This window comes from Castor canadensis, chromosome 3, assembly GCF_047511655.1.
Source record: "Castor canadensis chromosome 3, mCasCan1.hap1v2, whole genome shotgun sequence".
Lineage (NCBI taxonomy): Eukaryota > Metazoa > Chordata > Mammalia > Rodentia > Castoridae > Castor > Castor canadensis.
The window spans coordinates 124923805-124947261 of NC_133388.1; the positions used below are offsets into that span (position 1 = coordinate 124923805).

The 23457-nt window shown below is 36.5% G+C and overlaps 1 protein-coding gene and 1 long non-coding RNA gene across 4 annotated transcripts; one reads left to right on the top strand and one right to left on the bottom strand.

The window, feature by feature from the left end:
- The first annotated feature begins 2600 nt into the window (after positions 1–2600).
- Ttpa (alpha tocopherol transfer protein) lies at positions 2601–21168 on the top strand. 3 transcript variants are annotated; one of them, XM_074068600.1, is made up of 6 exons: positions 2842–3014; positions 7340–7428; positions 7706–7859; positions 13901–14094; positions 15907–16017; positions 18236–21168. In XM_074068600.1, the coding sequence occupies exons 1-6, from the start codon at positions 2936–2938 to the stop codon at positions 18407–18409; spliced, it is 801 nt and encodes a 266-aa protein (XP_073924701.1). In that variant the 5' UTR covers positions 2842–2935; the 3' UTR covers positions 18410–21168. The 3 variants fall into 3 exon arrangements, with proteins under 3 accessions (XP_073924702.1, XP_020037880.1, XP_073924701.1); XM_020182291.2 differs by lacking the exons at positions 2842–3014; positions 7340–7428 and adding an exon at positions 2615–2833; XM_074068601.1 differs by lacking the exons at positions 2842–3014; positions 7340–7428; positions 13901–14094; positions 15907–16017 and adding an exon at positions 2601–2833.
- Positions 15857–22701, bottom strand: LOC141421664 (uncharacterized). Its single transcript, XR_012446330.1, has 3 exons — positions 22657–22701; positions 22411–22560; positions 15857–15993 (listed from the first exon to the last, which is right to left on the bottom strand). It is a non-coding gene; the product is annotated as an uncharacterized lncRNA (long non-coding RNA).
- Between the last annotated feature and the right edge of the window lie 756 nt (positions 22702–23457).

Here is a 23457-nt window from a genome sequence, read left to right on the forward strand (position 1 = left end):
TCTTGGGGTCTATGGAGATGTATTTTTTACTGGGAATCCAGAAAATTTTTTTATTTGTCCACAGACATTTTCTAAGGACAAAATGTACCACCAAAAAAAAATCTTTAATAGAATTCAATGCATTTAATAGCATTCTTATTTTTAGTTCTCATTAACTAGTTGGCAGTATTTACTAAAACTGAAAATAGTCACTCCTACATATATGTACATAGGGTCATATATGTAACATATGTACCACCTGTCTTATAAAAATACACTATGTATACAATGTGTTTATGAAAATATATGCCAAAGAACATTTATAGGTCCTCTGCTTGCTATATCTGAATTGGAAACAATGAACATATCTATAAATACAGAAGAGGTAGACTGTGGTACAGTCATACAGTAGAACACTCTATGTAAGGAGAACAGACAAATGAATTGCATGTGTAACAATGTGCGTGCGTCTCGCAAACAGGAAGCTGATAAGGAAGACAAACATAATGTATCATTATATGGATAACAACATGAAACCTGGGAGAGTATGTTTAGGTTTCTAGACTTGAAGGGGCCACAAAAGGACTCCCTTTCTTGCTTATTTCTGTCGGATTTTAGTGGAGAGAAGTAAAAAATGGAGTCTGTTAAGGAAAAATACGTCATGAGTTCATGTTGATTTTTCCAAATCAAACAGGATTGTTGTGTTTTTACTTTCAATTTTACATTTGTGTCTGTAGTCATATAATGAAAATCATACTGCCTTTTGATGGTGACATAATTACTCATTTACTCACATGATTTAGATGTGATAGTTTAAAATAGCAGTAGCATGCTCACTTGACTTTGATTTATTCTAATGATGTTCCTCATGGAGCCCTTTCATTACAGACACTTCTGGGCCTGCTCCGTACCTCCCTCAGGAATTGACTCCACCATGGTAGGCCCCACTCCCTGCTTTGCTTTGTTTTCCTACAACACACATCACCCTTTCTTATATTGTATTTACTGATTTATCTTGCTTATTGCCTTCTCCCCACCTCCCACAAGATTACCACCTCCTGTTGTGTTTACAGGAGTGCCTCCAGTACCTAGAACAGGGTCTGGACACAGAAACCACCCAACAACTCTTGTTTGTTTTTTGGTGGTTCTAGGGTTTGAACTCAGAGCCTTGGGCTTGGTAGGTAGGTGTTCCTTCACTAGAGTCATCCCTCCAGTTCTTTTTTTGCTTTAATTATTTTTTCAGATAGGGTCTAGCAGGCCTCAGATGGCAATTCTCCTATCTCTGCCTCCCAGAAGCTGGGATCACAAGTGCAGGCCACCATCTGGCTTATTTGTTGAGATGGGGTCTCACTTACATTTTGCCTGGGCTGGCCTTGAACAGAGATCCTCTCAACCTTCACCTCTCAAGTAGCTGGGATTACAGACATGAGCCACCATGCTAGGCAATAACGCTTTCTACTGAATGAAATGTCAGGCTCACTTGCCATCCTCTGAAGTCATTCAAAGCAAGAATTTGGTTTTATTGAAGTATTCACCTGGCACACCCTATAAAAATAAGAATTAGTTTCATGAATTTCCCTTTAAGAAGTCAATTCTAGAATAGTTCCAATGAATAGAAATCAAGAAAAGATCAATTTAATCATTTTTCAGATTTCTTTACCATCTCCCTGCTTTATTTTCTTTGCAGAGTTCTCACATATTCATCACACAGGGCTTAAAGTTAAGTGGTAATGGAGTGTGACGTGTAAGCTTACAGTGTTTAAATATGCATTGCATTCTTAGGTATTTATTTGTATAGGACAATAACAAGGCTGGTGCCAAAAACTGAGATGCATTTTCTTGGTTGGGGAGGGGAGGAAGTGAAGGGGTAGTGACTCCTGAAGGTGGCTGAGTGGACTACATTTTAGAAACAGCTGGTGTGATACAGGAGGTGGAGAGTCCTGCCATATGGAAGCAGTAGAGAGGAGGGCTCCTAGAGCATCTGCCACCAGGCCATTAAATCGATTGTTCTCAGGCTCTTCCTAGCTCCAAGGTTCTAGGAAGGAAGGAGTCAAGGAACAAGGGGAAGGAGGGAGGGGGAAAAGGTCTTCTGGTAGATGAGTTTTTATTTTTTATTTTTAGTAATTTATATGCATTTATTTAGAACCACAATATGCCAAATAGTGCCCTATGGGCTGAAAATACAAGATAGGTCCACAACCATGTTTAAGAAGAGTTTAGAAAACTAGAAGAAAACACAGTGAAACCTAAAGAAAAATCAGCCACCATTACATTCTCCAAAGATATCACTGTTGACCTGTTAGTGTGATCCATTCAAATGTATATGTACATGTATTTTTTAATGAAGGTGGACTCAGGTAGATGAGTTTTTAAATATCTCAAGTAACCTTCCGGCATTATGCTCTTGACGTTGAATACCAGTGCTTTTCCTCAGAGGGAAAAGGCTCGGGTTACGTGATTAACACCCTGGGGGACACCTCGCAGGTTCCTTTAAGAGGCAGCTCGGGCCTTCCCACGGCCGGGCATGCGAAGTCCGAGGCGTCCCGGGGGGTGGGTGTGAGCTGGCCAGCGGCCACCGGGGAGGGGCGGAGATGGCGCGGGGCCGGGCGCTTTTCCCCGCCGCCCTGGCAGCCGCGGCGGCTCGGCGGGTATGGCAGAGATGCGGCCGGGGTCAGCGACGGGACAGCAGCTCAACGCGCTGCCGGATCACTCGCCGCTGGTGCAGCCCGGCCTGGCGGAGCTGCGGCGCCGGGCGCGGGAGGCGGGCGCCCCGCTCGCAGAGCTGCCCTTCACCGACGCCTTTCTGCTGCGGTTCCTGCGCGCCCGGGATTTCGACCTGGACCTGGCCTGGCGGGTAAGCGTGCTCCACGCACTCCGAGCGGAGCCTGCCCCAGGTGCAGGAGGGAGCTTTACCGCCTACTGTGTCACCTGCTGTGTCCTTCCAGTCTTCGGGCCAATGGACAAGGGCAATCGAGAAAGTGACCTCCCGGCTGACAGCAAGACAGGAACCTGCCCTAGACAAGAGTCCCGAGCCTGTAAATCTGTGTGTGTGTGTGCGGGGGAGGGAGGGCATGCTGTCGGCTCCCTGGAAGAAATGGAACAGGAAAGAAGCAGAAAGTTCAGAATTGTCAGAGAACTCTGCGCGTGGTGGGGGAAATGAAATTGCCGGCAAAACTGAACATCTGAAGCAATACCCTGGCAAAACAGTATTATTAATAGTAATACTTAAATGTTAAGGCAGTAAAGCAGTCCAATGTATTTGAATACTGGGTACGGATGGGGCGTTCTTTTTCCAAGTGTGTTACAGCTGGTTGAAAGAAGGGACGATGGAAAGGCAGGAATTAGAGATGTGACTTTGAATTTGTCGCTTGGCGTTCAGCGTCCTTGTCTGTTAAATAACGCTGAGAAAACGCTTACCTTAGTGATTGGTTGCAAAGACTGAACTTTGATCTTTAACAGTTAGAACAAAATGTGTCCAGTATAGTGCCTGGCGCAGAGTAAAAACGATCAGTGATTGGACCAGATCTGGCCCATTCTTCCAGAGAAAATATTGTACAGAACTCCAACGTGTCTCAGTATCAGTTTTGTTAAACTAATTTTTATTGAAAAAGTAATTAGTATGGTAAAGAATAATGTAGGTAATATCTGTCATCTCTTTTTTGGTTACTTTCCCAGACATGGTCTATGCTCACACAAGCAGATGCTTGTTTTCTGTATTTTCTTTTCTTACCTGACTTATAATGGGGTTCACCTCATTGAGCATGTACACATATACCCTTTTTTTGGTAGAATTGGGGTTTAAACGCAAGGTTTCACACTTGGAGCCTTGTGGCTTGAACCACTCCTTCACTCCATTTTTGCTCTGGTTATTTTGTTTAGTTTTTTTTTTTTTTTTTTTGGTGAGATGGGGGCTTGAATTCAGGGTTTCCAGCTCCCGAAGGCACTCTACCGCTTGAGCCACTTCTCCAGTCCAGTGCCCTGGTTATTTTGGAGATGGAATTTCATGAACTATTTGCCCAGGCTGGCCTCTAGCCAGGATCCTCCCAAGTAGCTAGGATTACAGGCATGAATCCTGGGCGCCCAGCTACATCGTATTCCAAAGGATAGATATATTATATTAAATTTACCTAACCAATCACCTGTTTTTAGACATAGGAATTATTACTACCAGTGCCAGTGCTGCCACACACGCTGTTCATTTCTTCATTCAGTGGTTATTATTATTTTTGTACACCTACAGTTTGCCCACCAGTACAGACGGCACACTTAAGCAAGGCCGCTGTGGCTTCTTCCTCCACTGAGTACGCATTCTAGAATGTCTTCATGCTTCATCTTTGCGTATAAATAGAAATACATCCTTATTAGATACATTCAACCTGCAGAATTGCTGGATGAAGTGCGATGCATATTTTTCAGTGTTGATGAGTACAAACTATATTCCAGAGAGTTTGCCCTACTTTTATCACTGTGATAAAATGTGCATTACATAATGGTGCCTTTTTCTCCATATTTATTACCCAAACACTGTGTTATTAAATATAATTTGTGTGTCCACCTGCTGGGTGAGAAATTATTTTTCATTTTTAGAATAATATGTATTTGTTTTGTTACAAGTGAGGTTAATCGTATTATCTAAATATGTTAATTTTTACTGGTTAACTGCTTGTTTTTGCAACTTATTCATTTTTATATATTTTGATTCATAAAATACCTGTCCGTTTCAAAGAAAATAGGCCTTTGGTCTACGTTGTTGCCTTCATTTAATATTATTTATGATATTTTCTTTCCAAAAAAACTAAAAATTTTAAATATAGTTAATTGTATTGATTTGAGTATTCTTTTATTGATTTGAGTATTTGTCTGTTTGAGTTTTGGTAATGGGGATTGAATCCAGGTGCTCACATCTGCTCTCCCATTGAGCTATACACCATCAGCCCCTACTTTTAGGTTTTGTAAGTTCTTCCATCCAAACTTTTCTCTAGAGATGGATGGCTTCTCTTTTTTACATTGGTTTAGATCTGTTGAGGTTTACTTTGATAATTAGGAGTGAAATAAAAATATAACTTTATTTTCATTATGTTCCATGGTTATGCAAGTGCCCTAACATCAGGAGTAACAAACTAATATTTACTCTGTAGCTTCCTAACATGCAGATGAAATTTCTGAGCCTGTTGTCACTGGGTTATGGCCAGAAGTTTCCTGGCATTATGAGAGAAAGAATTCAAGGACAGACACAGAGGAGAGTTAACAAGAACAAGTTTATTAAGGCAAAGAAAAGTGAAAGTACACTCTTGAGATGGGAGAATGGGCTAGCTCAGGAATAAACAGCTGCCCTGAGGTCTCAAGATCTTTAGTTTTTACTGGGGCTCAAGGACACAGGAGTGGTCATTCCTGGGAGAAAGGAAGGATTTTCCTGGGAAGTGGGTTGTGTGTCATGAATTTCTAGGGACTGGGTTATGTATCTTTAATTCTTTCCACACATCGAGCAGGGAAGTTTTAGCTCATATGGTTAGACCAGATGCACATGGAAATGTCATGATGAAATCCCTTATTTGTAAAAATTAGTATACGCCAATGAAAGAGAAAAAGATGGTTAGACTGGGACTGTCATTGCACCTTGGTTGGTGGAGATTTGTCTAACCTCAATGCTATTATGTGTTAACTGGCCCTAAGGTTGCCTATTAGTCATTACAGCTGCTGGGACTTTTCCTTCTTGTGGAAATTAAGTGTCAGAGGCATGAAAGTGATTTGTGTCTTTGTAGAAGTCAATATTTCAAGTGTGTGGACCCAACTGATTTACTCATGCATTGATCCATTGTTTCATTCTACACATGCATCTATTTCCTCAGAAGCCTAACAGTAAGATAAATAGGCTGAGCACCATGCTTCCATTATCTAAAAGATGTCTTCTAGGTAAAACAGGTTCTTTCTGGAGATGGGTATCAGGAGGAGGGGAGAGGGTAAGTGGAGAGGGTGAAGGAGGGTGAATATGGTCAATGTACTTTGTATATGTGTATGAAAATAGAACAATGAAATCTGTTGAAACTCTCTGAAAAGGGAGGGAGAGGAATGAGGAAGAATGATGGAAGGGGTGAATTTAATTAGGATGTGTTATAAGCACAGATGTAAATGTCACAATGAAACCCCCTGTACAACTAGTATATGCTAATAAAATGTTTTTTTAAATAAAAGATGCCTTCTAGTGAAGCCACAACTTTTATCATTCCAAAGGAAAATAAAATCTTCATTTCCATGTAGTTACCAATATGCTGTTTCCAACATTTTGCTTGAATCAGAGTTCAATGACCTGCTTTTATGTCTGAGAAAACTATTGAAAAGTACTGAGCATTATAAAATGATATCCACATTTACTCTGATGCCTCCTAGGACAGGAGAAGGAAGAGAAATTCATCTTATAAAACACAATGAATATATCAGAACCTACAATGTGGCTGTTGTTCTCACTGCTTTTGAAAATGGCTATTTAGGTCACCAATTATTTCTCTGTTGGCAAATTGACTGGCTTTTTCATTTCTTACTTCTCTGTTGCATTTAATTCTTAGCAACAGTCTATTTTTTTAAGTTAAGAAGAGTGTATTAAGTGAAGAGATGAGAGAGAGAAAGAGGAGGAGACAAAATCAAAGACAGAAGGGAGGGAGGGATAACGAGAAGGAGAAAGAGAGAAAGAAAGAGAGAGAGAGAGAGAGAGAGCAACACAAATGACTCTGTCCTCTTCCCCATACCTTGGTGCTGCTTCTCTCATACACCCCCAGCCAGCGACATTTTTCAAGGCTCCAAATTTCACCCTCTACTTATAATTTTTGTAGTTTCTCCTCTAGATTATTACTGTTTTTGCAAACACAGTTGCAATGTTTGTTCCAATGATTTTCAAAGATAAAATGTCTTTTCATTTCATTTGAACCGCTTCCATAATGCTAATAGATCTTTTAAAACTCAAAAACATATTGAGAAGACTGAAAAGTCATAAAGAAGAAAATTAAGGTATAATAATTTCATCTTGCTTAGCTATTTACACTGGTTTTCTTTTTTGGAAAAAAATGGGATTCTTTCTAATCGTAGTTTGCTGAGGTCTATTTATTATCCAGGTGTACTGCTCCTTTGGTTCTCCTAATTAATTTGATTTATTTGTATTCTTCCTTATTTCAGAAAATACTGAAGGTACTGTTTCAGTTGTCTTTTACTAAGTAACAAATCTCTCCAAAACTCATTGGCTTAAATCACAACTTTCTTATTTGCTTGTGTTCTCCAGTTTGGGCAGGGCTCAGTGGGGATGGTTCTTCTCTGCTCTGAGTGGCCTCAGATGGGAACCTGATATCTAGGATAATTTCTCATTCTCCAGGGCTTCTTACCACGTGGTTGGTCACTATTCAGCTCACATTCAAGTGGAGGGAATCAAACAGACCTCACCTCTTGCTGGAAGGAATGAATGTATGTCCCAGGAGGAAAGACTTTGGGCAGTTGTCTTTGGAGACTATGTAACATAAGTGGCAAATGAAAATTACTCAGCCTTAAATTTATGATTAACTCTTATAACTTCAGAACTTTGATGAAGGGGACTTTGGTTTAAACAGCTCTAAAGTTTCCCCAGATTAAAATTCTGATAATGGATGGGAAGCTTTATATACAATATCAAGGTTTTACTACTGCTTTTACAAGATTCTTACCACCTATGCCATCTATGAATGATATTAATTTTATTTTTCAGTTGCTAAAAAACTATTATAAATGGAAAGCAGAATGTCCAGAATTAAGTGCAGACCTGAATCCTAGAAGTATTCTTGGCCTTTTGAAGGCTGGCTACCATGGAGTTCTGCGATCCAGGGACTGCACAGGCAGCAGAGTTCTTATTTACCGAATTGGTGAGTGGTACACATCTTTTCTTCCCCCTTTTGCTTCCCTCTACCCTTCTCTTTCTTCTCCTCCTCCTCTCTTCTTTTCTTCTATTCTTCCTTAGCTTCATATAGAAAGCTTTAATGAATTTAGGTTTAATAATTTAGGTTTTAATTTAAACTTTTATGTTTAACTTAAGTTTAATTTAGGTCTTAAAATTCCCTAAACATAATAACATTTTAGCCATTGTAAGACTTTAACAGAAACCAGTGAACATCCTACTTTCATTTTCCCACATAGTCAACTGTATAAAAAAAAAAGAAATGAGAAAAGAAATGGAGGGCAAAAGTAAAAAAGAAATACTTACTAGAAAATACAAGAAAAAAATTATGAACAATAATAACTTAAGCTCCATGAGGTCAAAGATTTTGTCTGTTACATTCATAACATTCACTGATATATCTCAAGCACTGAGAACAGGGCCTGGTACATGGAAGGTACTCATTTGTGGAATGAGTGAATGACTACTTCAATGTCACCCACAGTTGAGGAGCAAGAGGCTCATTCCCTCAGATGGAGGAGGATGTAGGGGACTCACCACCCTGAAAATTGCTACAGATGCTGTACCCCATTAACTGCTGTTTTTTTTTATTATTACTTCTCATTTTTCATCTTGAGGTGTTTCTAGTGTTTCTTGTGGGTTGCTGTCTTATCTGTTCAGGTGACTACAATAAAGTGTCATAGACTGGGGTGGCTTATAAAAATAGAAATTTAATTCTCACAGTTCTGGAGGATGGGAAGTCTAAGATCAAGCAGATTTGGTTCTGAGGAGGGCCTGTTTTCTGGTTGTTGGACAGACATTTCACCCTAGTCTCGCATGATGCAAGGGACAAACAAATGGAGTTTTTGTATTTAGTATATTTGATAGAGTTTAAAACCAATTACTATCCTACAACAGCAAAAGTAAAATTTATCGATGAAGGTGAAATTTTGACTGGCTTAGTTCTTATGAATAGAATTATGGGGCATGTTGCATGGTTAGAACCTCAGTTCTACTATATTTTAGCTGCATGGAAAGCTATAACTATTTTCTCATGTGTAATAACCTATCACATAAAGTTGCTGTAAGCATTAAATCTTATTTTATAAGCACACATACATACAGACACACATAGTTTATAATAAGAGCATCACCTAGTATATAGGCACTCAACAAATATTAGGTAGATGCTAGAGAAGGAATTTTTAAAAATTTTTTATTTTATTCATATGTGCATACAATGTTTGGGTCATTTCTCCCCCCTTCCTCCCACCCCCTCCCTTAATTCCCCCCCCTTACCCCTCCTTACCCCTCGCTACCTGGCAGAAACTATTCTGCCCTTGTCTCTAATTTTGTTGAAGAGAGAGTATAAGCAATAATAGGAAGAACCAAGGGTTTTTGCTAGTTGAGATAAGGATAGCTATACAGGGAGTTGACTTGCATTGCTTTCCTGTACATGTGTGTTACCTTCTAAGTTAATTCTTCTCGAACTAACCTTTTCTCAAGTTCCTGGTCACCTTCTCCTATTGGCCTCAGTTGCTTTAAAGTATCTGCTTTAGTTTCTCTGCATTGCGGGCAACAAATGATATCTAGTTTTTTAGGTGTCTTACCTCATACCTCCCTTGTGTGCTCTTGCTTTATCAGGTGATCAAAGTCCAATCCCCTTGTTGTTTTTGCCCTTGATCTAATGTCCGCATGTGAGGGATAGGATCATGTCATATGCAAATAGGGATATTTTGACAGTTTCTTTACCTGTTTGTATTCCTTTTATTCCTTCTTCTTGCCTAATTGCTCTGGCTAGGAATTCCAGTACTATGTTGAATAGGAGTGGAGATAGTGGGCATCCTTGTCTGGTTCCTGATTTTAGAGGGAATGGTTTTAATTTTTCTCTGTTAAGTATAATGCTGGCTTTAGGTTTGTTATATATAGCTTTTATTATGTTGAGATACTTTCCTTCTACTCCTAGTTTTCTTAGAGCTTTTATCATGAAATGGTGTTGGATCTTATCAAAGGCTTTTTCTGCATCTATTGAGATGATCAAGTGGTTTTTGTCTTTGTTTCTGTTAATGTGGTTTATTACGTTTATTGATTTTCATATATTGAACCACCCCTGCATTCCTGGGATGAAGCCTACTTGGTTGTGGTGAATGATCTTTTTGATGTGTTGTTGAATTTGGTTTGCCATTATTTTATTGGGGATTTTTGCATTGATGTTCATTAAGGAGATTGGCCTATAGTTCTCCTTTTTGGAGGTGTCTTTGCCTGGTTTTGGGATAAGTGTAATACTGGCTTCATAAAATGTGTTAGGCAGTTTTCTTTCCCTTTCTACTTCATGGAACAGTTTAAGGAGGGTTGGTATCAGTTCTTCTTTGAAGGTCTGATAATTCAGCAGAGAATCCATCAGGTTCTGGACTTTTCTTTTTGGGGAGACTCTTGATTGCTGCTTCAATTTCATTTTGATTATAGATCTATTCAGGCGGTTAATATCCTCTTGCTTCAGTTTTGGATGATCATATGTATCTAGAAATCTGTCCATTTCTTTAAGATTTTTGAATTTATTTGAATATAGGTTCTTGAAGTAGTCTCTGATGATTTTCTGGACTTTTATGGTGTTTGTTGTTATCTCCCCTTTTGCATTCCTGATTCTACTAATTTGGGTTTTTTCTCTCCTCATTTTAGTCAGTTTTGCCAGGTGATGGTCCTGGGGTTTGAACTCAGGGCCTAGAGCTTGCTAGGCAGGCACTCCACCATTTGAGCCATTCCACCAGCCCAGGAATTAAATTTTTATTTATTTTTTTTAACCTTAGTGGAACATAAAGTCTAGCCAGCACTGTCCACTAGAATTTTCTGTAACGATGAAGCTGTTGTACAACAACCACCAGGCATATGTGGCTATTGAGCAATTGAAATGCGGTTACTGCAACTAATAAACTGAATTTTTAATTCAAACTTGAATAGTCACTTGTGACTAATGAGTACTGTATGGATAGCACAGGTCAGACAAGTTGGTTGACTCAGAAATTTAGGTCATGAACTATTTTCTGACCTGCATGCTTCATTTGTTCTGCTCATAGTTTTCATCATTGTAGCATTCAGTGAGTATCTGAATTAGTGTAGTATTTTTTGATCTGGATCGATTATTCAAATCCTTACCAAGAATCTTGAGATTTTTTAGAAAGCAAGTGCGATCCCATTTGCCTTCCTAGGTGTCCTCGTGATTATCTTTTCTCTTTCCAGATCTTTATCTTCTTCCTTGCTAATAGATGCTATCAAAGTAACATTTCAATCTGTTAAAGTTCAGCCATCCCAAAGGAAAAAAAATTTGTCCTCAATCCCACAAAATCCTTTAGGTTCTACCCCAGCCATCTCCCCTCTCCTGTTCTAAGCCAATCTTATAAGTTAGTGATATTCAACATTCGTGCTTTCTCACAGCTCCTCTTCCACTCATTCTGATCTGCTTTCATTCCCACCTATGCTGAAAAGACCTTATGTAATTGCCAGAGAACTTTTCATCAAATCTTACTGTTTTTCACCCTCTCAGTTGCCATATTTTCCTTTAGCCTGACTGGCTGCTCTTCTTCGCCTCTTTTGCTGTCATCACTTGTTTTACTCACACTTTACATTATGAAATTCTTTAGAACATCTGCCTCAGACTACACTTCATATGCTGCATTATTTTTTTGGCAGAACTAGGGTCTTGTACTTTCTAGACAAGCACTCTACCACATGAGCCATGCCCCCAGTCCTTTCTGGCTTTAATTTATTTTTCAGGTCTTGCACTTTTACCTAATCTGGAGTCAGACCACAATCCTCCTATCTTTGCCGCCTAAGTAGCTGGAATTATAGGTGTGAGTCACCACAACCAGCCTTATTTCTCCTTTATAGCAGAGAAAACATAGATCTAAGACAATCTCTATTCTAGATTGTCCTATGAACCCAAAGAATTGCCAGAATTGTGCCTTCACTCCCCGCTTTTCTCCCTGGTTGTCCAGATCTATCTCTATTCTAGCTATATCCAGTTGAATGTCTTAGTCACTAGTTTCCATGTTCATATTCATGATTTTTATTTTTTTTACCTAAAGCGCTTCTCTTCTTCCATCTCAATAAATGGTACCATTACCCTTCCCAGTTGCCCTTTCTTGAACTTGGGCCATTACTTAGTTATGAATCATTTTTGTTTTTAATGCCACCTATTAGGTAATCATGGACCCTTCAATCTGAAGACTTAAATCTCCTTTTCAACTATGGGAGAATTTTCACTACTGTTACTATTACCCTCTCCTCTGTTTCCTGATCTCTGTTATTACCTTCTAAGTGGCTTATTAGTTGGATGTTGAAAAATTTAAATTTAGCTGCATCTGTCTCTTTTCATTCATACTTATCAAATCTTGCTCTTTTTTAAATTTGTTTATTCATATGTGCATACATTGTTTGGGCCATTTCTCCCCCAGTCCTCTGTCATCTCCCTCTTCCCCCCCCATCGCTTCCAGGCAGAATCTGTTCTGCCCTTATCTCTAATTTTGTTGAAGAGAAAGTATCAAATCTTGCTCTTTTGTGCTATGTTTGAGAGAATTGCTCTCCCAAAGCACTATCCAAAATCTGTCTTTTCTATCATTTATCTCATCAATTAATTTTTTAATTGAATTATCTCTTTATTTCCAAGATCTCAATGGATTCTTCTTAATAACTGCCTATACTGATAATTTTCAGTGTCCTCCTCCCACCCCCAGGAAATCTATTATGTTTCTTTTAATGTCTCATGCTTTTTTTAAAAAACTATTCCTTGCAGTTTTGTTGCCATTGTCTATGGAGTTTGATATGAGTAATATTACATTTTAATAGATGCATTTTTTTTAGATTTGCCTCTTAAGAAAATGCTTTAAGATTTTGTTGGCCAGTCTGTTACTATCATTTCTGCCTTCCAATGGCCTGTCCCAGGTTATGGTGGGTGAGGAGTATGGACAAGAGTGTCAGTACCTCCTCTCAGCACAGATGCTCCTTGTTTTTCCTGGATGTGTACTGCTACCTGGGTGCTTCCCCAGGTTTTCTTTCCAAGTCCAACTTTTTGTCCAAGCCTGTGGGGACATGACTGTGCTATGTGCTGTTTGTCACTGGGATCAACCTATTTATCTGCTCCCCATACATTTCCATTTGCAACCTCTTTGGTTGCTCTATTGCTGTGACAAAATGCTTGAGAAAACCAATTTGAAGAAAGATTTATCTTGGTTCACAGCTCCAGAGGTTTCAGTCCATGGTCACTCAGCCTCAACACTGTGGGCCTGTGGCATGGCAGAACATCATGGCAAGTAGAGCACAGTGGGAGAAAACTGCTTAGCTCATAGCAGCCAGGAAGCAAAGAGAAAGAGGGAGAGGAAGAGCTTGGGGACAAAATGTACCCCTCAAGGGCATGCCTCCAGTGACCATTTCTTTCACCAGATCCCATGAACCAAGTTTTTCACTACCTTCCAATAGCCCATTAAACTGTGACCCCATGAATGGATTAATCTATTGTGGAGTTTAGAGTCCTTATGATCCAATCACCTTCCAAGGGCTCCACTTATGAACCCTGCTGCACTGGGGACGGAACCTTAAACACACAAGGCTTTGGTGTACATTTCAAATGCAAACTACAACAGTTACTACAGGACCCTCACTACTGCTCACAATCCAGGTCCTTACTCTTCCCATTTCTAACACTTCTGAGCTCAGAGCATAGTCAGAGGCATTTTCATCTCTAGGCACAGCTCTTTCCTGCACATGAACTTGGGATTCATTTGGCAATCAAATCCAACTTGTATTCATTCTGTTTCCTGCAATGCTCTGAAAAAGCTGTTCTTTGCCAGGGATTGGAGGAGGGAGAAAGAAGCAGGCACCTATTCTTAGATCTCAGGTAACCTATTATTCAATACATTATCCTTTGCACATGTTTTTAATTATACTGATCTTTTAAGTCTAAAAGGATTTAGTGCCCATAAAGAATCTTTCTTAGTCTTTACACAATGCTAATATATGATATACTTTTTTTTTTAGCATATTGGGACCCAAAAGTTTTCACAGCTTATGACGTATTTCGCGTAAGTCTAATCACATCGGAGCTTATTGTACAGGAGGTAGAAACTCAGCAGAATGGAGTCAAGGCTATATTTGATCTAGAAGGCTGGCAGATTTCTCATGCTTTTCAGATTACCCCATCTGTAGCCAAAAAGATTGCTGCTGTACTAACAGTAAGTTTATAATTTAATTGCTAGGCACAATATCTCCAAATAATAGTTTTTAATTTTGTTAGTACATTTATTAGAAATGGAAATAAAATGTTAGAAATGATACATATAATTTAATATGCTAATAGGAAGTATAATTAACTTATTAAAATGTAAAAAACTACAAAAAATAAATATGTTCAAAATTAGCAACCACTGAATTTATACATTTATAAATATGATCCTATTTTCTTGTCATTAAAATTTTCTTCCAAAATTAAAAAAAATTGGCTAAAAATATTTGTAATGGCACAAGGTCCTTAATTCAAACCACAGTATGGCAATATATGTACATATATCATATATATGTGTGTTTATGTTCATATATATATATATATACACATCTATATGTATGTATGTATAGCAGTGATACAATAAAACGTCACATAAGTCTTGGTAGGTATAAATTGATAAGGCTGTTTTCAGAAATCAAAAGGTGTTTTTTTTTAAAATTTTTTTTGGCCATTATCTTTGACCTAGTAATTTTATTTCTGGGAACCTGGCTAAAGAATAACCTTAAATATACTAAGGGCTTTGTATATTATAATAGCAATAATAACTTACTATGTGCTGGGTACTTTGCTAATTATTTCAAATGCATTTTCACTGAATGGTCAAACTGACTGTTGTTTTCCACATTTTGCAAACTAATAAAGTATGTCAGAGAGGTGAGAGCAATGCCTAGGCACAGGGAGTGTGTCAGTAGAGAAGTAAGGATTACAGCCTAGGTCATCTGAATGTAAATGTCATGTTTATAACCACCACTCCTATTGTTCATAAAGACAGTTACTAAAATTAACTTTTAGTAGAAAAAAATATAATGGAGGGGGTGAACTTCTTCAAAGTATACTGTATGCATAGATGGAATTATCACAATAAAATACCTTTGTATTATTAATGCATGCTAGTTCAAAAAAAAAAACCCCAAAATTTAAAAATAAAATAGAATAAAAGAGTTCTTATTACAATAAAATGAAAATTAGAAACAACTTATTTGCCAGAAATAGGAAAATGATCACTTAATTATGGGATATGCATTGCATGGATTATTGAAATATTAAAATTCATAATGTTAAAAACAAGATGCAAATTGTTTAGTGATTGTATTAGCAATTATATTTAAAATAAAATTATAGAAAAGACCTAGAAGAAAAAGCCCCAAACCAATAACAAATATCTAAAAACTGGACATGAAAAAAAAAAAAGTAAAGAGTTTTGTATGAGAAAACCTTGAAAGAAAAAGTCTGTATATTAACAATACAACTTTTGGGTAAGAAAACTACTGATGAACTTTTAAGTCAACTTTTGAAACTTCTTAAATAAGTCTATATTACTTTGATGCTAAAGATGTATAGCAATTTCTAAAGTTTAAAAAGTGTGTGTCTATTCTTTCAATCTTTATGAACATTTGATTATTCTCTCAACCTTCTTTTGGCAAAAAATGTTAAATTATAAATGTTCAAAATGGTTGCTATTTCCTTAAGAGAACATTTACATGTGATTTGGGAATGGATTTTCCAACAAAAGTGTGAAATTATTTCTTAAAGTACTTTGTCTAAGGCATAGAGAAAAACCTTTTTAAAGATCTTTTCGATCTACTGACAATGAACTATAAGCTGGGCTTTTGTGTTGATGGAATAAATAATTTTGAAAAAAATCACACCTTAGTTACTGCTATAAGTTTAGAAAGTGTACAAAGAAGAGACTTATCTTTAGGAATATAATTGCAGTTCTTATTTATGCTGTTAGTAGAATTTTTTTCTTTATTTTCAAAAGGATTCTTTCCCACTGAAAGTTCGTGGCATCCATTTGATAAATGAGCCAGTAATTTTCCATGCTGTCTTTTCCATGATTAAGCCATTCCTGAGTGAAAAAATTAAGGCACGGGTAAGTAAAACATATTTAAATCATGGTTCCTTTACACTAAACATTCCAACCCCTTTTCATTTAAGGATTGCTTGATTATCGTCCCCCCCCAGCCCACCAACACACACCATTGGTCCAATATTTTGAATGTTTCTCTAAAATGCCAAATACTCCTACAAATTAAAATTTACTTTTAATTTTGGAAAAATCAAGTGTATTGGTTAAATTTGTGAGGAAACTAGGCTTTTCATATTTTACTGATGTACAAGATGTCATATTGCCTCTAGAGGGCAGTGTGGCAGTAGTTACCACAATCACATTTAACACTTTGGGGAATTTATCCTACAGACATAACTGCACTCAAAAAACTAACAAGCATTCATCATTAGGGGACTGGTTAATCAACTATGATCCGCCCACACAATGGAATATGACATAGCAGGATACATGTAAAACAAAATACACAAAAGGCAGAATAGTATTGATGGTACGCTACCTTTTCTATATAAAGGAAATAATCAGAATATATATAGTTGTAGTTGCATGAAAATGACATTAAAAGGATATACATATTAGCTATAGGGAACCAAGTGGAGATAGATGAGGTTAAGTAGGCTGGATAACGATAGAGTGGGTAGCATGACATCTCACAGGTATTGTTATCTTGTTTTGATTTCTATGTGAATGTATTATGTATGTAAATGAAAAGAAGTATTTTCCTAATTACACATGTAACTGAAAATCACAACACTCTGGGGTGTATGACTTAATGTCATGCTAGTTAAAATAAAGCACTTTGATATATTTTTTAAAAACCTATCCCATGGTATTTTATCTCAGGTGAATTTCTAATATCTTTTAGAATTTTTGAAAGGTTGAAAAGAGACAGCACCCATTCACCTACATTAATATGTACAGGAGAATTCTTAGAGCTTTTGTTTAGGGCCTCACTACATTGTCCACCTGGTCTACCTGGGCTCAAGTGATTTTCCTATCTCAGCCTCCAATGTAGCTGGGACTACAACTGTGTGCCACTGTGCTGCATTGTCACAAAATAGTTTTTAAAGACTTTTGTAATTTACATCTCAAAAACCGATCAAATACAAATAGTGATAACATGAATTAGAATAGGATATTTGGAATTTTACAAGTTATATTCTTTCACCTTAAAAAAAATAACATCTTATATCTGGTCAGAAAATTAAGACCCTAGAGTTTCTTTGCAGGTTATCCAAGGGGTATTTCTGTCTTTAAGAAGAATGACTCTAAATTATCTGCTTTAGTAAAGTTGGCACTTTTCATTCCAGTATTTTTAGAAAAATCAGTCTTTTTATTTATTTATTTTTCTCTTCAGTGTAACTTGATAAGAGCTAGCCAGCCTTTGTTTAACTCTTAAAGATTTAAAAATAAACATTTTTATCTTGGGTTATATTCTGGAAAAATAAAAACAAAAAAAATAAGAATAAAGTGGACCTAATAAAAAAGGGAGAATGTGGACAAAAAATCATTTTTTTCCTTTTCACGATTTTGGCAATACTATATAATTTTTTAATTTCCCCTTTCCTGAGAAGATAGAATTTCGTCTCAGTTAGCTAGTAATATTTTAAACATCTCAGAACAAAATCCAGGATTGGGATTTTGAGTTTTACTCATTTCATTCATCAGTCTTCATATCCTAGCACATCTAGGTGCTTACTAAATGGTTGTTGAATTCATGAGCATTTTGCTCTAGCAATGGAAAAATTTACTTATTTGTTTTAGGAAGATGCATGTTAGCTTTCTATGGCTTCATCTTTAGGGCAACGTATGCACAGTTTTTAAAGCTTAAAACCCCCCAAATTTAAGATTTTCAACCCTCATAATTTCTCAATGTTGTACTGTCCAAGAATATCCATTGACTATATCACACAAATAATTCCTCATGAACCTAATTCTGGGCTTAGATGTATGCTTCTATTTACTATAAATTAATAGCAGTAATACATTTTATCATCCTTTTATAAATCTTAGGTAATTATCAGAATGCAAACCTAAGAAAGAAATGAAATTATATGATTCATAGCAGCCAGCTTAAACATATGCAAAACTTAGATTCAAAAGCAGAAGAATAAAGGATGTACTTTCCTACCTTGAAATTATTAGTGTATCTTATTTAATGAGGTTGATTTTTCCACTGGGAATGCATCTAATATAGTGAGAGGCGTAAGGGATACCTTCTAAAACATTTTGGCTATTTCAGATTCATATGCATGGGATGAATTTCAAACAAAACTTACTTCAGCATTTCCCCAACATTCTTCCTCTGGAGTATGGTGGTGAAGAATTCTCCATGGAGGACATTTGTCAGGAGTGGACAAATTTTATAATGAAGTCTGAAGATTACCTCAGCAGCATTTCTGAGACCATTCAATGAAATATTGTTTCATGTGAATGACTTCCAAATTAAAAATTTAAGAGCTCCATCTAATTGCATAAATGAAAGAGCAAATCTTCTAAACTAATTAATGCTTGTCTGATCTTTAACAATGTAAAAAGAAATCTCTGACATGAGTAATATGAGTATTTGGGAAGATTTTTTACTTTTGAAATAATTAGTACACCTTAAAAGGAAAGAAGAAATACCCAATTTTTGCACTGAAAGGGATAACATAATTACTTCTAAAGTGACTGTTCATATGTATCTTTGTGTATCTTTTTGCATATTTCTAGAAAGTTTCATTTTAAACAAGTTTTTCTGATTACATTATTTATTAATAGGTTTATAAATAGCCCACTGAAAAGAAATGCTGCACATATCAACTGAGATAAAAAAAAAACCTATCAATGCTTATTTTGGGTGGGGGTGTCAGATTAGCTTATAGTTCAGACTGAAATCTGAATACAACTTCACAGTTATTTTCGTGGGCCAGCAAGATAGTCCATCTCAGGGAAATTCTATTTTAGCACATTTGCACAATAAATTTGTTGGACCAAAGAGTCTATATGCCACACTATTGTACATAATATCGATAGGTCTCTGGGAAATTACTCATGTCAATGTAACTGATTAAAATTTTAGAACATAGGACAGTTTGTGACTTTTTAACATTGTTTTGCAATTTTAAACAAATCAAGAATGTAATCTTGACTTCTCTTTATGGTTATTCTTCTGACTACATAGAGATTTAGAGAGGGAATTATTAGGTATATACATGGGCTACTTTCAGTTGGACAATTAACAGAACCACATAAAGGAAAGGAAATGTTTACATTTTGTGAATAGCTGTCAATTATAGCTGATAATTTTCATATTATTCATAAAATAATATGGATTTTACAGTTATATCAGAATATTCAAGCTAAACCACACAATTTGTACTTAGTGAAAAATTAGCAGTTAGAATGTGTTGTTTGTACTGTAGTTTATGTCAAAAAATTTCATTTATCAAGAAAGATAGAATCTCATTCCTTATATTCAATAAACTTTTCAATTTGTGACATAACTTTTATACTTTATATATTATAAATAATTTTATTTTAAACTTGAAAATAAAAGAACATTAGGTACTAAATTTGTTGAACATTTATTCAGCTAACTATTTCAACATTAACTCTACAATAGTATCTTTGTGTGAGGATATTTTTCATTGTACAGGGTGTTTTTCTTTATAAGAAAATTAGTCTAATCAGCTCAACTGATTAGATACTATTGTAGAGTTAACTTTACATTATAATTTTTATTTAAAAGATTAGATCATGTTCATTTTCTTAAAAATACTAAGTCTTTACACAATCATACAATTTAAAATAATAATGGAAAACATACAAAAGAATAAAGAGTAACAGCAACAGAACACCTCTGGCTTATCCAACTTTTATTCCTCAAAGGAGGTTTATATCACAGGTTCTACTTCATTTACATTTGGCTGTGTAAAACACTTTCTCATGACTTTGCAAAGGAATGGTTAGTTAAAATGAAGAGTAACATTTAAAAATATCTCTTCAGTGTGATTCTTACTGATATAATTATCAGTAAATAGAATTAAGTTAATCAATATAGGTACATATTATGATGGTCCTTTGAAATTGTTATAAAATGAAGCAATTTTCTGAAAAACACTATAGAAGAAAATGTGAAATGAGTAGGCAATTTTATGAGGTGCCAAGGTAAATAACTGTCTAATTGTCTATGCTATTTATTGTGATTATACAAGAAGTGCCCTTTTTTTTCCTTTTATTATTCATATGTGCATACAAGGCTTGGGTCATTTCTCCCCCCTGCCCCCAACCCCTCCCTTACTACCCACTCCGCCCCCTCCTTCTCCCCCCCACCCCCTCAATACCCAGCAGAAACTATTTTGCCCTTATCTCTAATTTTGTTGTAGAGAGAGTATAAGCAATAATAGGAAGGAACAAGGGTTTTTGCTGGTTGAGATAAGGGTAGCTATACAGGGCATTGACTCACATTGATTTCCTGTGCGTGTGTGTTACCTTCTAGGTTAATTCTTTTTGATCTCACCTTTTCTCTAGTTCCTGGTCCCCTTCTCCTATTGGCCTCAGTTGCTTTTAAGGTATCTGTTTTAGTTTCTCTGCGTTAAGGGCAACAAATGCTAGCTAGTTTTTTAGGTGTAAGAAGTGCCTTTTAAAATGTTAACTTCACATACACTCACTGTGTTACTGAACTGCACAATAATTTATTTTAGTATTGTTCAAAAAATTAAATATCTTTCATGTGAACCATTACATGTAGAGGTTTTTTGTTCATTTTAAAAGTATGAGACAGTGGAGGGGGTGAATTCAGGTATGACATATTTGATACATTGTAAGAATCTTTGTAAATATGACAGTGTACCCTCACCCAGCACAATTAAAAAAAGAAAAAAAAGCATGAGACATTCTTTTTCAAAAGTTATGTTTCCTTTCAGAAAAATTTAAGAGAAGCTTACCACGTCTACTTGTCTATTATACAAAAGTCAGTTTTTCCTTTTTAAGTTTTAACTGAAAGCTCATTTTTCCTGTTGCTTGGTCTTCTATTACCTTCTGCTGTACATAAAGTGCAAGCATTCTACCACTGTACTACATTTTCCAGTCCTAAATTATCTATTTTCATACCTTGTGTTCAATTTTGCTGTGAACCTTAAACTACTCTAAGAAAATCAAAGTCTATAAAAGAAAATCAAATTATCTGATTAATTGACACACTGTGGCTTTGTTTTTTTTTGCTTGGAGTTTTAATTTCTTAAGTATGCATGGCTTAGCTTTATGAAATTCATTTGTGGTCTCTTTATGTATATGTGCATGGACATGGGCTCAATTCACAACATTGCAAAGAAAGATCAATTAACTTACTTTTTAAATAATCTGTTTTTAACTTAGATCAGGATTTTATTTGTAAAGTAGATTTTTCTTACAATGATAGCACTAAAGTTCTATGGATATATTATCTTTGCCAGTCACATAAATGAAGACTGTAGATAAAAAAATCAGGTCACACATACAAACTACTCAGCCAGTTAGTAAAATGATGTCTAAAGACATTAGATGTTCTAGAGGAACTATAAGTTACAAAGGTGGAATTAGAATTGAGGGAAATAAAATGAAGATTGGCAGCTATGTATTTCCACAAGTTTCTGGTTAGCAAGGACAAATACCATCTTCCTCCCAGCCCTATACTTAGCACTTGACTGACAGCTCTCTTATTATCAATTCAAGTCTACCATATTAATTTATTATTTACTTATAACACTGTACATTGAATTAAATGCATAGAAAAATTAACCAGATGCTACCTAGAAGAAAAAATATATCCAAGACAGTCAGATAATGTACAGTATACTGTAAAGTCCATTAAAGTAATTCCAATAAAGTACTTTGGGAGTTTAACAGAAGGAAAGATAATTCCCACCTGCATTAAGTGAGGATGCATTCTTAGAGGAGGTGCTATTTGGAGTAGGAGAAATAACTTTTCTAGGTGCCAAAAAGAACTCAAGGATAGAAAATTATTTCAAGAAAAGCACCATAAGCAAAGACTTCAAGATTTTGAGAATAGGTCATGTTTGAAAAATAGTAAATAGCACTGTTATTTTTTAAAAAAGGAGATGGGCACAGAAGAGTGGGTTATTTATCTACAGAGATCCATATGAATCATATTTAGGAAGGCTTCAACACCATCTGAAGAGTACTAACAGTATTTGTGCCCCATTATATTAGATTCACATACATTGTACATTTGATCCTAAAAATTAGAGGTAAAGTGGCAATGTGCTCATTTTTACATCCTTTGCTCAGAATCACAGCGATAATAAATAACGCAACCAAACTAAATTTGACTGATATGGCTGCAAAGTCCCCACACTCCAGGATCCAACAATGCTCCTAATACACCTGATTCCACATGCCAGAAGGATCAATGCCATCAGACTCTATCAGCCTTACCTTGAAAGGTCTGACGCCAATCCATGTCTAATCACCTCTCATCCAATCTGCTGTAATAGCTTCCTCTTGAACCACAAGGTGTCCCATTGTTCCTCCCTTCTCCCACCTATTCCATGATGCCAGAGTAATCTTCCTGCAAGACTTTATTTCCTGATTTTCAAGACAGTCGTATTGCACACAGAGTAAATTGCTAATTGGCACCCAAGACTCTTCCCACCCATTCCCAACCTGCTTTTCTATACTCACATTGCAGGACTCCTGACTCCACCTATACTCACCCCAGCAACTTCCTCACCACTTTGAAAGAATCACCTTTTCACACAAGATACAGATGACAGGGTGTGTGTGTGTGGGGGGGTGTAGTTTGTACTCTGAACCTTTGTTCTTATTGTTTCTTCTGCTCAATGCCATTTCTCTACCTAATTATCTTCAGTCCTACCCACTTGTCAGCTCCGTGAGGCTTTCCCTGCCCTTGCCCAGTAAGAATTCTTTGCTTCTTCTTGGGTGTTCCTTGACTGAATTTATAGCTGCCTACCTGCCTGTTTCCCTTCCAGAAGTTACTTTGAAATGCAGACGCTGTCTTTTTCATCTTTGTATGACCCATGTCTAACCACTATCTAGCACAGGGTCAATATTAACAGAGGGCAGATCTGACCCAGGAATATTTTGCTGCAAGACTGTGTGACAGGCATCAGAGGACAGCCACATGGCTTGTGTGGCATGATGAAACTCTGTGATACATAAGATATTATCAGGCTGACCTCTGGAGCCTTGTTACAAGCCCTCAAAGTTGATCTCCCTTTTTACTTTCTTTCTACATGTTAGCAGTCTTGCAATGGCAAGTTCTCTTCTATTGGGCTTTACTTTTGTCTCAGACTCCACTATAATTTTACTTCTTTAAATATCCTAACTAATTAACTTTCATTGCTAAGTGTACACGTATTTGTTTTTGGTGCTGAGGATTGAACCCATGGCCTTGCTCATGAGGGACAAATGGCCTACCACTGAGCTATATGACCAAACACTCCCAATCCCTTGTTTTTGCTC